The sequence below is a fragment of the Sorex fumeus genome, unplaced genomic scaffold (assembly GCF_029834395.1).
Source record: "Sorex fumeus unplaced genomic scaffold, SorFum_2.1 ptg000003l, whole genome shotgun sequence".
In the NCBI taxonomy this organism is placed as follows: domain Eukaryota; kingdom Metazoa; phylum Chordata; class Mammalia; order Eulipotyphla; family Soricidae; genus Sorex; species Sorex fumeus.
This window is the reverse complement of record NW_026606060.1, coordinates 24864972-24878681: the sequence shown is the minus strand read 5'-3', so window position 1 is coordinate 24878681 and position 13710 is coordinate 24864972. Positions and strand designations below refer to the sequence as shown.

The window sequence follows — 13710 nt, the reverse complement described above, 5'->3', positions numbered from 1 at the left end:
TTTACCTTTTATCATTTCTTTCTCTTAGTCACTAACAGGTTCAGGAGTTTAATTTTGCTTTATTTAAATAAAATAATTTCAAATTTTGGACACACTAAACCAGAGCAAATACAATAAAAGTTGCGCCCTGACCATGTGATTTAATTGTTTCTTAGTTTACACATAAGTGCCAGTATTCAAAAGAAATGAGAATCTAGGATTAAACACAGAACTAAAAATAAATTATAAAATGGGTAATTAATCATATGAAAGATATTTAAAATAAAAAAAAATTGCTCACCCCCCCAATTCTCTATCATGGCCATCTGTAAATTCAGGCTGCTAAATAAAGAAAATTCTACATTTCATCTTTTATTTTATGTGTTTAGTTTTTCCTAGGCATAAAATTTACCTTAAAACATGACAGTTCTTTCTAAACTATCTTCAGAACTGAGCTTGCCTCCTTTATGCCTTATCATATTTCCACAGGCTAAAACAAAATCAGGTAACAGTGGAATCTTGTCAATAAAACCATCCTTAGTAGTCAAGTCCCCAGGACACAGACAGGAACTGACTAAAACTAGGTAGGGATTCTATTTCATTTCTCTCAGGGTCATCCCTGGCAACCTAGCACATAAGACATGCGGCTCAGGGCCCACAGTTTCTAAGCATTGAAAATGTTTTTTTTTTTTTCATTCTTGTTTGGTCTCTTTTGAAACAGGAGGATGATGACATCGTACATAAAATTTATAATTTCAAATAACTATCCAGTTTCCTGTCTTATTCAGACAACTCTGTTTTATTCATGGCTACTGGTAACATTTTACTTGATGCTTATTCTAAGAATTTATTTCCTTCCCCTAATCTGACAAATTCTATATGTATATTTTTCTGAATTTCAGAAAATCCCTACTTGTCTTTTTTAAGAAGGCAAGCATATATTTTGGGCATTTAAGTTTACATTATGAATGTCAGATAAAATAGAAAAATATGACTTTTGGAAGAGATAAGATAAACTGAAGATTTCATCAACATAAGCTTGCTTTGTAAGCCTCTAGATTTTTCCCCTTAATCTTCTATATTTTAGTGTAATTTAAGGCAATCAGTGAAGTTTCTCTGTTCTAGCTAGAATGCAAAATGAAGTTACCCAGTAACACAGATATGATGGGTTCAAGCGTCATCTGGTGGCTGGATTCTGTAATTACCACAGGACCTCACGTAAACCTCTCCTAAATTAAATCTCTATACATAAACTGATTCAATGCCATGGGAACACTCATAGTTTATAACTGAGGAGTTCACCAGATAGACAACATCATGCCACATGACTCTTTTTGCAGTTCAACTAAATCTGTACCCTTGTCGCCTCATTATCAACTACTAACATAATAACCGAATCTAGTTTATGCTTTTTGGTTAGAAATTTAGCTGCAGACTGGGTGATGTGGTAGTATTATATTATTTCTAGGCAATGTAATACAGACTCATCTAATAAAATTGAGGAATAGGTATTTCATACTTAAAATAGCTGTTGAGCATTTAAAAACACTATAGAATAGCCCAAGGTTGTTAATAATATAGGCATTGTACAAATAATCATTGAAAAAATATATATGTATTTGCTTTTTGGGTCACACCTGAGAATGCACAGGGGTTACTCCTGGCTCTGCACTCAGGAGTTACTCCTGGCGGTGCTCACGGGACCATATGAGATGCTGGGAATCGAATCTGGGTTGGCCGCGTGCAAGGCAAACGCTCTACCCGCTGTGCTAATGCTCCAGCCCTGAAAATATTTTTTTCACCTTGTATAGAAGAGTAAAGAAAATATTTCTCAAGCCTAAGTAATTAAAATATTTTTGAGCTTGTAAGGAGATAGTCTTTTCAATTTAAAGTAGAATAAATTTATAAAGAAAACAAGACTAATTCTGCAACTTAGTGCTAAAAATATTGTTAAAGTGGTACACATCAGCATCAAACTGAGTGCAGCTCTCCAAATGTTAGGTATTCCCTTCCTCTCTCTGCCTTTTTATGCCTTAAGAATGCTTCAATTAAGACAGAAACAAATTACCTGAGGTAACAGACTCTGTGATGTTCAAGTTGTTTAGAGACAGCCCTAATGACTGGCGTGAAGATGAGGAGGATGTGCTGCTTGAGGATTCAGATGGAGGGCGAGCCGGCTTAGCTGTGTTCCCAGTTTCTGCCTTCAGCCGATCGTTTTCAGCTTTCAGTATTTCAATCTCATTCTGTGGGGAAGATGAAAAAACATGAAAATATTGAGCTAGCTGGGTTGAGAAAACATATCAACCCCGTTATCAGGGCTCATTAGTTTGTTAAATAAAGCACAGGGTGATATGTTAAACAAATTCTGGCACTGAGATTTCTTCGCAAAGAAGGAAAATTATTTCTTCCTTACATACAGATATTCACAGAGCACTATTAGAATTTTTGTGTAAGTCTTTATAGCATATCTGACAAACTTGGGCTTTCTAGAACTTAGTCTCATTTGAATAAAGAATCATATAATTGAAGAGTTCATAACATTGTTCATGTTGATGGTAGTGTTAAAATCTCATATCCAATAATGTTATTTGTAATGCTTAGAATTCATGGAGCACTGAGAGACAGAAAAAAATTTAAAAATATAAATAAGGTAATTAAAAATTAGTTTATAATCTTATCAACATCTTAAAAAATTGTTCTTTCAAAATGGGGAACCACACATAGATAAACAACAAAAGTCTTTTGATGGATATATATATATATATATACATGTATATATATATATATATATATATATATAGTGTCAGATAAATCTGCTCAGCAGTAAGGTTTTCTTATTCCAGTTATCTGTGGCATCACTAATCACTTATTACTGGTTTACAAGAAAAAAGTGAAAATTTAGTTTAAGCAGAGGCTTCTGATTTTAGTCTTCAAATGTCTCCTTAACCCCCCAACAAAATAGAGAAGCTGACTTCTGCAGATGGCATTTTGCATCATGTTTATTTTCATATTTAGAAAGCTGTGTGAACTTTCTGTAGTATCCTCATTACTTTTGTCCTTTAAGAAAAAATAGATAAAAAGCCATTGGAAAGTCAGATTTCAAAGAACAGGGGCAAAAAACAACAACATACAGTTTAATTATGAAAAAGTGAAAACGCCAGAAGAAAAAATATAAACATAAAGCTCATTTATGAACAAGTGCAAAAGCAAGGGCTGTAATTTCTCAACGGAATTCAGTTAGGAGTCCAAGTGTCTTCAAAGGCCCTTGAGTACACTTGGGCAGTGTGTAGTCCCATATGCAACCTGGATTTGGCAAATCTCCATTGGTTCTAAGAAAGAAGCTGCAAAGATTGAATAAGGAGGAAACATTTTGCCCATGGATTTGAAGTTGAGATTTGTTTTCTCAACACCCAAGAAAGAAAATAAGGAGCATTTTCAATCTCTTTTGTTTGTTCTTGAAGATACTGACCTGCATCCGGTTCATTGCTTCCCGGATCTGGTCAAGATGATGAGCAGAGCTGAGAGCCTCCAGACGAATATCTGTTAATTTTAATTCCTTTTCTCTGAGCTCGCTCTTCAACTGTAGAATTATTTCTGCCTCAGCCTCTGTGCATTCACATATCCTGAAGAAGGAAACATACAAAAATCAGAGATCTAGGGAAGCCAGAGGATTAGAAGAAGCGATTAGAAGAAGCAATACTTCTTCTAAAGGTTGAACTGCAATAATTTCCAGCAGGCAGAACACTCATTTGCTGCTAATAAAACCTGGCAAAAAAGAGAAAGAGTTTTACAAATAGTAATACATTCACAGGTTCAAAACTGATCACTGTGGTTGTGTATCTTAATCTTTTCTTCCTATATTCTGAAGTTCTAAAAGTCTATTATGACTGAATATAAATGAATGCTCAATATTCCCTTGTTGCTGATATTTATGGCAATCAAGAGCCATATCTCATCTTCCTATTTTCAAGGCACTTACATCTCTATTTGTAACATATGAAATTGTCTTTTTCAAGCTAAGTCATTATGTCCTTAAAATACTGGTTTCCTCTGAAGAATAACCTTATTTACCATTATGCCATCCTTCACATTATCACAAAAGTCCGATATAAATATTTTAGAAAATAAATCAGAAAGATTAACTTTGTACATTTAAATAATGGATGAGAGTTCTATAATCCTCTCGGGAGGCTCGGCTGATTTAGGGATCATAGCTAATGAAGCTAAGCCACAGGTTTCAGTCTACACAAACAGGCTAATCAGTTGCTGTCTGAAGGTCATAGACATATCTGTTTGGCTGGTTTTGTTTTGTCTTATTTTGTGAATGTCAAAAAATTTGTCTTTATATTAACTAATTAATCTTTCACTTTAATTTGTGAACACTGTCACAAAATGACAGTATTTCTCTGGATTCTTCCTGAGATGTGATAAAATTATTTAAGATATTCAAGTTTCTTTCAATAAGTCTGTGAGTAGCTTGGTCTAATATGAGAGGTCAGTGCTAGACATGTTCTAGAAATGTAGCTTTGGCAGTTTAGAAGGCAAAGAATCATCAGCACACATATTTCTAGATTCTAAATGTCAGGTTCTTTCTAGTAAAAGTCAAATAGAGGGCTACTTTAAAAAAATCTCCATAAGATTAATAATATTAGAGAAGAAAGGGATCATAGTTTGGGTTATAGAAAACCCAGTTTGACTTAAAACCGGAAAGACAGAGGAGAGATTTTCTTTTATTACAACACATGCGAGTGATTTTAGAAAAGCAAAAGTAAGCACTGCTTAGGTTAGAAGCTAGATTTCTGCAGTTCTCATGCATCACACTCATTTTACCGGGATCTATGCTTGTAGATCACAGGGCCATTTTGTCGTTTCTTTGGTGGCCAGACAAGGGGTGACCTGCATTTAACGCACAGTTAGACACATACATGGACAAAAGCAAGTGGAAAGGAATGAGAACATTTGAGTTTGAAAAAGTGGAGAGTAACATCGGAAAAAACACTCCAATTCTAATACTACTGAAAAATGAAAGAGAAACAAATGCTGCCTGCCTTTTAAAGGAGATTTTTAAATGATGAGTACAGAGGAAGTACTGCAGTGGTGAAAATAATAATCCGATTACACTGAGAACACAGTGTGTCCTGAGTCACAAATGTGACCTGAAGTTGATTTTGGAAGTGAGTTCTGTGTTCAGCAGAGGAAGTGACTTACGCTGAGGCTGATTGTGAGGGTTTCATGGATGTGGACCCACAATCACCACTATTATGGGGCAACTTCGGAGAGGCTGGAAGGGATGAATCAGTAAGCTCCTCGATGTCCGAATGGGAGGAAGGAGGCTTCGTGGATTTTTTCTTCCCAAAGGCTTGCTTGAATGAACTTCTCAGCTGAAAGAAGAACAGAAATTACCTCTCTAGTCTATTTGATCTTGGGGAGATCGGCTTTGGGGAGTTAGTTTGCAGGTGCCGTCCTAGCCACTGCCTGCGGTCAGTATGTATAAGCAAGAGAATATTAACAGCTGCAGCACGCAGTAGGTCTTAAAATATGATACCATATTTTGTGTTTTTGTTTTATTCTTGTATTAATCCAGCGCAGCGCAGACATGGAAGGCTTTGAAATAGTGCGGGGGTCAAGGGCATGGCTATCAGAGCACTCATTTAAAACTAAGTACCTTGAAGGGAATCTCCATTCCCAAGGCGTCACTCTTCAAGGCAATTTGTTTTAAATGGCCACTTTAGTGCTACAATCAAGTCATTTCCTGCTGACAGTATAAACTTAAAAAGTAAAATGAAATCAAATTCACCTAACATTTCATTAATTGTGATTTTCTATTCAAATTTTTCAATTCCCAGACTATTCAAAAGCAGAATTGGCATCCCTACAGCTCTATGCAAAAAAAAAAAAAATGGTTTTACTCCTTTTTAAAGTTTGAGAATAAAATGAAAAGACACAAAGAAAAGACATACAAAGTAATCTGTTTTTAAAAGGTATAAAAGCCTTCTGCCAAATGAATAGCATTCATGCCAAGGTAGGGTATTTTTTATAGGTGCATGCCAAATTGTCCACGGGTTATATTCACCTCACTTCCTCTAGAGTTCACCTTGCAGAAACATGAAAGAGTGTGGAATTACAAATCAAGGGAATCAAAGCTGATCAGTATTTTAAAATATTACCTGTATAAACATTTTTAAAACAAAAATGTATTTATTCAATTATTTATAGAAGGCATTCCAATAAACCTGATAGTTATGTCTTGATTCTACCAAGAGTTATACTTATTTAAAAATCTACCTTTGTTTCAAGATACTAAAAGAAATCTTTAACTTTCTTATTTTTAAACATTTTGAACTGATAGATTTTTCCCTTTAGGGTTTTATTTTTATTATTATTATTTTTTGCAATGGCTTACTGTTATCATTAATCTTATCTTTAGCAAACCAAAGGCACTGTTCTGCTAATGTAATTTTCTGTATTTCTGCTATAGTCTCTTGGTAGGAAAAATAGCAGACATTAATGCTGTCTGTCAAATGAACACTGTTTAAGTTCTGCCTTTGCTGTTGTTATTTTTAAGGGGAGGGCTCCCCAGGAGTGCTCAGGAAGTCTGGAGGTCATTTCCAGAGAAATCTGGGGGCTGGTGAACCAGTGTAGGGCCTGAGGATATAGTGATGCTCAGGCCCTGAGATTCTTGGGATCACCAAGGACACGCTGGCAATGCTTAGGTATTCAGGGCCACTGAAGCAGAGCTCCGGAAGTCAGGATTGAAATAGGTCGGGCCCATGCGCTCCCAAACTGTAACCCCTGTACTATGCCCCCAGCCCATATGAGAAGTAGGGAGATTTCAAGGTTTCTACTTTACCTTTTACCAACTTTATTTCTATTCCTGTCCCCTCCTCACTACCAACACCATCACGACTTCTCTTTATCTTCCTCATCTCAAAAATCCTTTACCCTAAGCTACTTATTTAGAGATGTGATTTATTTTTATACAATTATAATTGTATAAAAGCAGTACTAATTATTCACAGATAAGAAAATTTAGGTCTCTGAAAAGTTAAAATAACCTGTCCAAAATCTAGAATTGCTATTTAAATTCAAGTTTCAGTTCATCTGCAAAACATTTTCAGTACAGTACCAGGCTACCCCAAATCTTGGCAGTAACAAGAGCATTTGGGATGCCAGACACCAGAATGGGACTCTGTAGACCACCACATATCTCTAAAGCCACACAGGAAAAGCCTGACTCATAGTGCCATCATAACTTTCTGAACTGGATCAATGATGGTGGCTTACCCAGTTTTTCTTTTTCTTTTTCTTGGAATCAGCGTCATTGCCACTGCCAATGCTGGAATGGCTTGTGGCGCTGTTGATACTAGAAACACTTTCCGAGGAATGCTGTCTTCTGATCCGGAGATCTAGCAACAAATAGGCACTATCACCTTTGCTCATAAAGACATTTGACATGAATAAACAAAATCTCTAGACTTTCGATGAGAACGTTATCTAACACACATCAACATGGCTTTGTGCAAATCATTTTAATACAGGTTTGACTTTATAAGCTTAATAAAGTACCATCGTATTTGCTTTAATTAACTGAGTTATCTGCATTATGATTCGGAATAATCTCTCTTCTAACACGAGGGGTTTAATGAATTGAGTACTGTCCAAAAATGAAATGTTATACTAAATGATTCTACTGAATACATGGATCAAATAGTGCTTCCAAAATGATTTATTTCCAATGACTACTTCCATGGAGTAAATGAAAACTCAGAATAGCATGAGAATTAATTGTGTCTTTTTAATATCTGTGCTCAGAATAAAGTTGCCAAAACCAAACATATTAACTTTCTATTTCTGAGAGTCATAGCCTGTTAGAGCCAAAACAAACCTTGGAAGTCATCTGAGTTCTTTATCCCGCAGATGAGGAAATTCAAATGCAAAGAAGTTTAGTAAGTGGCCAAGGTCAAATAAAGATGAGAGAGAAAGTCTCAAAGAATCAGAGCAGATGGAGCTTATGAATTAGGCACAGAACATATTTCAAACAATGCTGCTTTATCATCACACTCCTGCCCCCTGTGCATGACTTGGAATAGTAATAACAGTAACAATAATAACTGTAGGTAAAAATAAGTATGTACTTACTCTATACAAAGTATATTTAATCTTACACTTAAAACAAGATGCCGAAATAAGTTTAACTACTAAATGCAATTTTCCCAGTCAGATAGCTGATGGAATCAACTTGAGACCTACAATGATTATATTGTCTATTGTGCCAATTGCTATGAAATATGGTCTCTCTGTACTTCTAACAAGCATGCTGTGTTTCTCAAATAACAGAAAATATGTTGAAATAAAAGCTTTTGAAACTTAACAACTTTTTCAAGATATTCACTCTGCCTTAAAGTCAGTTTAATTTATTTACTTACTAAAATTTAAGTCAACTTTTTCTTTTTAGATTATTCTGATATTATTAGTGGAGACACTAAGAATTAATACAATTATTTGTAAGAATATACCTACTTTTAGGTCACACTTATTTCTATATTTAACTATTGCAAATTAGCCAAATAAAAATGCTCAATGAAACTTATGTCTAAAGTTAACATACACAGCTTTTTAAAAGTTTTCATAGAAACAAGAGTATAAAATCAAAGTTTTCTAGTTAAATAATTTATTTACCAGCAAAATTATCAATGGCAATGAAACTGTAACTTGTTACTTTCAAAAATACAGATGAATATGTGCTATAGGAATAAAATATATGTATACATAACTTTATTTATATATATAGCAATAAATATTTTCCCATTAAGAAAACAGCAATACTGAAATATTTTATAGGTGTGTAATACAGAAATATTGTTCCTTAGAATTTAATCTTTACTGTAGCACTGTGGCACTGCCCTCCCATTGTTCTTCTATATGATCGAGCAGGCACCAGTAATGTCTTCATCGTGAGACTTGTTACTGTTTTTGGCATATCGAATACAGCAAAGGGAGCTTGTCAGGCTCTGCTGTGCGGGCGGGATACTCTCAGTAGCTTTTAGGGCTCTCTGAGAGGGATGGAGGAATCAAACCCAGGTTGACCACGTGCAAGGCAAACGCCCTACCTGCTATGCTATCACTCCAGTCCATGTGTATACTATATGTATGTATATATATAACATATAACATTTCACTTAATTAAAAACTCTTGAGGACTGGAGTGATAGCACAGCGGGTAGGGCATTTGCCTTGCATGTGTCCAACCCAGGTTCGATTTCCAGCATCTCCTATGGTCCCCTGAGCACCGCCAGGAGTAATTCCTGAGTGCATGAGCCAGGAGTAACCCCTGTGCATTGCTGGGTGTGACCCAAAAAGCTTTGCAGAGCTATGATGATTTTTAAGCTACTCCCTATTCTCTGCTTCAGGTGTTTCTATTTCAAGGTATAACTGACAGTTACTCTGCATCTTGTCAGAAACTTAAATGAGTAAAGGAAGAAAATGAGTGTTGATAAATGCTGCAGCAAGATTTTCATGAGGAGGAGGGCTGGTTGGGAGCCATGCCCTGTGGTACTCAGATTTTACTCCTAAGTTTGCACTTGATACTTCTGGCAGGGCTCAGGGGATCATATAGGGTGCCAGAGATTAAACCCAGGTCAGCCCCCAGCAAGAAAAGTGCCCTACTACTGCACTATTGCTCTGGCCCCTGCAGCAACAGTTTTAAAGTCAGGGTCTCTGCCTGGCAGTGTTAGGGCTTCCATAAACATTGAGTGTGTGCTAGTTAGCCTCTAACCGGTAATCTTTATAAACTCTTAAAATTCATGATAAGAATGTTTACTGTCTTTGCATCCCAGAAATATTGCCAGTGCCAAAACTTCAATCAACAATACTGATGGTGCTAACATGCACTAATTTGTATACTGTTCAACAGTACTGATATATACTACTTTGATTTAATGATAAAGGAGGAAGTGTAACATTTAACTTTAAACATTATATGAATTATGCTTTATATGAATTATAATTTAAACATATGAATAAATAATATAAAAATTATTAGTGGGTTTGGGGGGTAATGTGAGTTTCAAAGTTGTTCTTGCTCAGGGGGCATTCCTGGAATAGCCAACCAAGTCAGTGATTCAATGTGACAGCCCAAGAATTCAAGAATGGGGTATTCCTCTGGGCCTTTGGTGACAAAAATTATCCAGGCCAACTTGGCAGTGTTTCCAGGCCACACCTGTTGGTGTTCAGGAAAATCCAGGGCTACACCCAGTGTTAGTCAGGGTACCATGTGGTACCAAGGGTCAAACCCAGTGCAGGCAAGGCATGTGCCTTAACCCCTGTGTTATCTCTTGAGCACTATTTGTTTTAAACTTCTGTAGGCTATAAACTTCCTGAGCAAGATGCACTATTTAGTTTCCCCTAATAGTTCGCTTTAATGAATTGAGTAACCATTTAATTGTTAAAGTTTTTGAGAATTTTCATTATATCCAAAAAAAAAAAAGGTAAAGGCCCTCCTGTTGATCGTCGATTTGCTCGAGCGGGCCCAGTAACTTCTCCATTGGAGACTTTGTTGTTACTGTGTCTGGCATACCGAATACTCTCGGTAGCTTGCCGGGCTCTCCGAGAGGGGCGGAGGAATCGAACTCGGGCCGGCCATGTTGGCCGCTTGTAAGGCAAATGCCCTACCCGCTGTGCTATCGCTCCAGCCAAAATTAATGTTATATTTGGCTTGTATGCAAATTTTAAGAGGATAGGTTTTTTTATAATCATATTTGAAAAGGAGTCCTTAGAGGCATTAATTTCCTTCAATTATGACTATATTTACTAATAAAGGTTAGTAAGGCTTCATTTAAATAATATGACTCTGTGGAGGGAATGCACAATTCCTTTCTAGTGCCTATAAGTATTTGATTAGGTACAAGGGAAATTAAAGAGCTAAGTAAATACTGGCCGAACAAATGTACGCCAGCGATGTAAATGAATGGAGAGGCTTAATTTAAAAGTGTGTATTCCAGTTTTGTATTTGTTCATAATCATTTCCCAATTCCAACTCTGTACTGCCACTGTCCCAGTTCAAGTTATGATCACCACTTACCTGCTGAGCAGCAAGAACAGCTGCCTAATCACTAACCTCCAAAACATTCTACAAATAGTATGAGAGAAATAAAAAGGAAAACTTCAGGAACATGGATATTTTTCAAAGGGCTGGACTGGGAATGTTTCCTGAGCATGAAGCCAGGAATAGCCCCTGAAATCCATAAGGAAAAAAGAGAGAGAGAGAGAGAAAAGAAAGAGAGCGAGAGAGAGAAAAAGAAGAAAGACTTCATTTTCATTCCTCTACCAATACAATTCAACATGTTTTCATTTTAAAAAGTAAAAAGATATTCAACTCTTAAAATAAGGTCAAAAAACTCTCAGAAAATCTTGTATTTTTTCTCCAATCCTGCTTTACTTAATTTTTGTTAGCCATTATTTTCCTTTCATCAATTCCACAGAGGTATCAACAGATTTTCTTTCAAAAGTACTTTTTAGACTTGTCCTCACAGTATTTATGATATAACTTGGTAATGTTTCCTTGGACCTCTTAAATGTTGCTATTTTTGTTTGTTTGCTAGTAATCTTGCTCTCAATAGCATCTATTGGTGTTCATTTTAGGATTCTAGTATTTTGATAGGTATATTTGACTATAGCAATGATCGCAATAACCATTTTCTTTCTACCCTTTCTCCTATGGGGTGAAATATTTTATGGAGACAAAGACTATACCCACTAAATCCCCAGGGCCTTGTATAGAGTACAGCATTTATTAATAAGCATTTTCTGAATAGGTTTATCCTTAGCTCTAACAGCCATGTTGTCTAATATTTCTAAAAAATATTTACTACAGATGGTAATTTAATCCATGATGATATAATTGTAGTAGGTACATATAAAGGATAAACCTATACCATGATTATGCACAGAAAGATACTTAAAATTAATAGCAAAATTTGAAAATAAAAATTTCCTTTACCTTTAAATATCATGATAAATACTATGTAGTTAAATACATCTGCATATACACATATGTATAATGAATACATTTCATTACAGTGAAATTTAGGCTACATTATTGAGTACAGAGATGGAAGATAATTAGGTCAACTAATCTTTCCATGTCATGCTAATAAATAATAAAAAAATCAACTTAAGTTTATTGAATGTAATATTGAGTTTTAGTATTATAAAATGTGCTCTAAATATCCTACATATATTCAATACTTACATCTGTTTGACTAATTTTTCATCTTGGAAAATTATTTTTTTAATTTATTGACCTATTTGAAATTCACTGTTATAATTTTGTTCATTAGGCACTCCCACATCATTTCTGAGCAAAGGAAATTCTATTTTCTAATACCATTAGATATATTAAGCTACCTGTTGCCTAAGATAAAAGAAATTCTTTCCAGAAAGTTTTACTTTAGTTACATACTGTGTTAAAGAAGAATTAAGTCTTTTAAAATCCCTTCTGGATCTATTTACAACATGAAGATTTAGAACATAAGCTGCTTTATTATAGCTCTAAGATAAGCTTTAAATATGCAGTAATTTTCCATGCAGCATATAAATCAACTCCCCCTCATGGAAAGTTGCTAAATTCTTAAAAGAAACAGCCCCTAGAGAAATAGTTTGTCCTTCAATTTAAGCACATCTCACTTTATGTAATTTTTCTCCTAAGTTTTAAATTTAAGTATTTGAGAAAAGTGTTATTCTTGTCTATAAAATTCAAATAAGCCCCATTTTATGTATAATGAATAATCATGGACACTATGATTTAAAAAACAAAGCAAAAGCAGACCTAAAATGAAGTATAGCACCAACTATAATGCAGAATTTGCCAATGAAGTACAGTTATTCACAGAAATATATCACAAAGGGACATCATCTACTTTAAGGGTCAAGAAGGTATATTTAGGCTGACTCCTGAAAGCTCTATAAAGGGTTATATGCTGAAAAAAATAGAATACACTGTTAAGACAGAATACACAGGCCATATAAAGAACATCTGAATAGTTAGATAAATTTCAGGGAATCTGAAATAAATAATGTGACAGAAAAGGAGGATGAGATGTTGAGAATGATGTCTGGCATGTACAAGATAATCAATCAAGTTTGGGTTTTTGTTTGTTTGGTTGGTTGGATTTTTTTAGAGAATGAATCTGGGAAAGGGATGTACTGTCACTTTACAGAGATTGTATTCCAAGGCAAATCTGACTCGTATACAGAACTGCTGCTAGACATTGTTCTTAACTTTACATGAGAAAAACTGGCAAGTGGAATAAGATGAAGAGGAAGGAGTTTCAAGGGGGATATGAAAGGTGGTGATGGTAGGATAAGAAAAATAATAAATGCTTTAAGCCGTGGAGCCAATAGGGCTTGGTGCTTTAGTGATTGAATATAGGAGTTATACATTCCATAAACTTCTGGTTACTTGGCAGAATATTGGTATCACTTACTGAGGCAAAAAAATGCTGAAGTGGAAAAAGCAGGTCTCAGATGACCAGGTTAAATTTTTAGATTAATGTTTAAGGTAACAAGATAGTATTCAAGTATATTCAAAGAAAATCCTTTCTTGGATAGTTTGACATTTTACTGTATTAATTGTTTCATTTCATACAGAAATATAGGTTTTCATCCCTCTACTGTTGTTTTCGATAAAGCCAAATATGAAATCACTAACTAATGTCTTTATCTTCATTTTAA

General features: G+C 35.1%; 1 protein-coding gene across 2 annotated transcripts in view; it reads right to left on the bottom strand.

Annotated features, from left to right (window-relative positions):
* Window positions 1-13710, bottom strand: part of NAV3 (neuron navigator 3) — a 648555-nt gene that overhangs the window by 29894 nt on the left and 604951 nt on the right. For both annotated transcript variants that reach the window (XM_056114248.1, XM_056114239.1), the window contains 4 exons: window positions 7264-7385; window positions 5188-5360; window positions 3449-3602; window positions 2048-2222 (listed from right to left, as the gene is read on the bottom strand). In XM_056114248.1, coding sequence (XP_055970223.1) covers window positions 2048-2222; window positions 3449-3602; window positions 5188-5360; window positions 7264-7385 — 624 coding nt within the window. The remainder of the gene's footprint in view (window positions 1-2047; window positions 2223-3448; window positions 3603-5187; window positions 5361-7263; window positions 7386-13710) is intronic.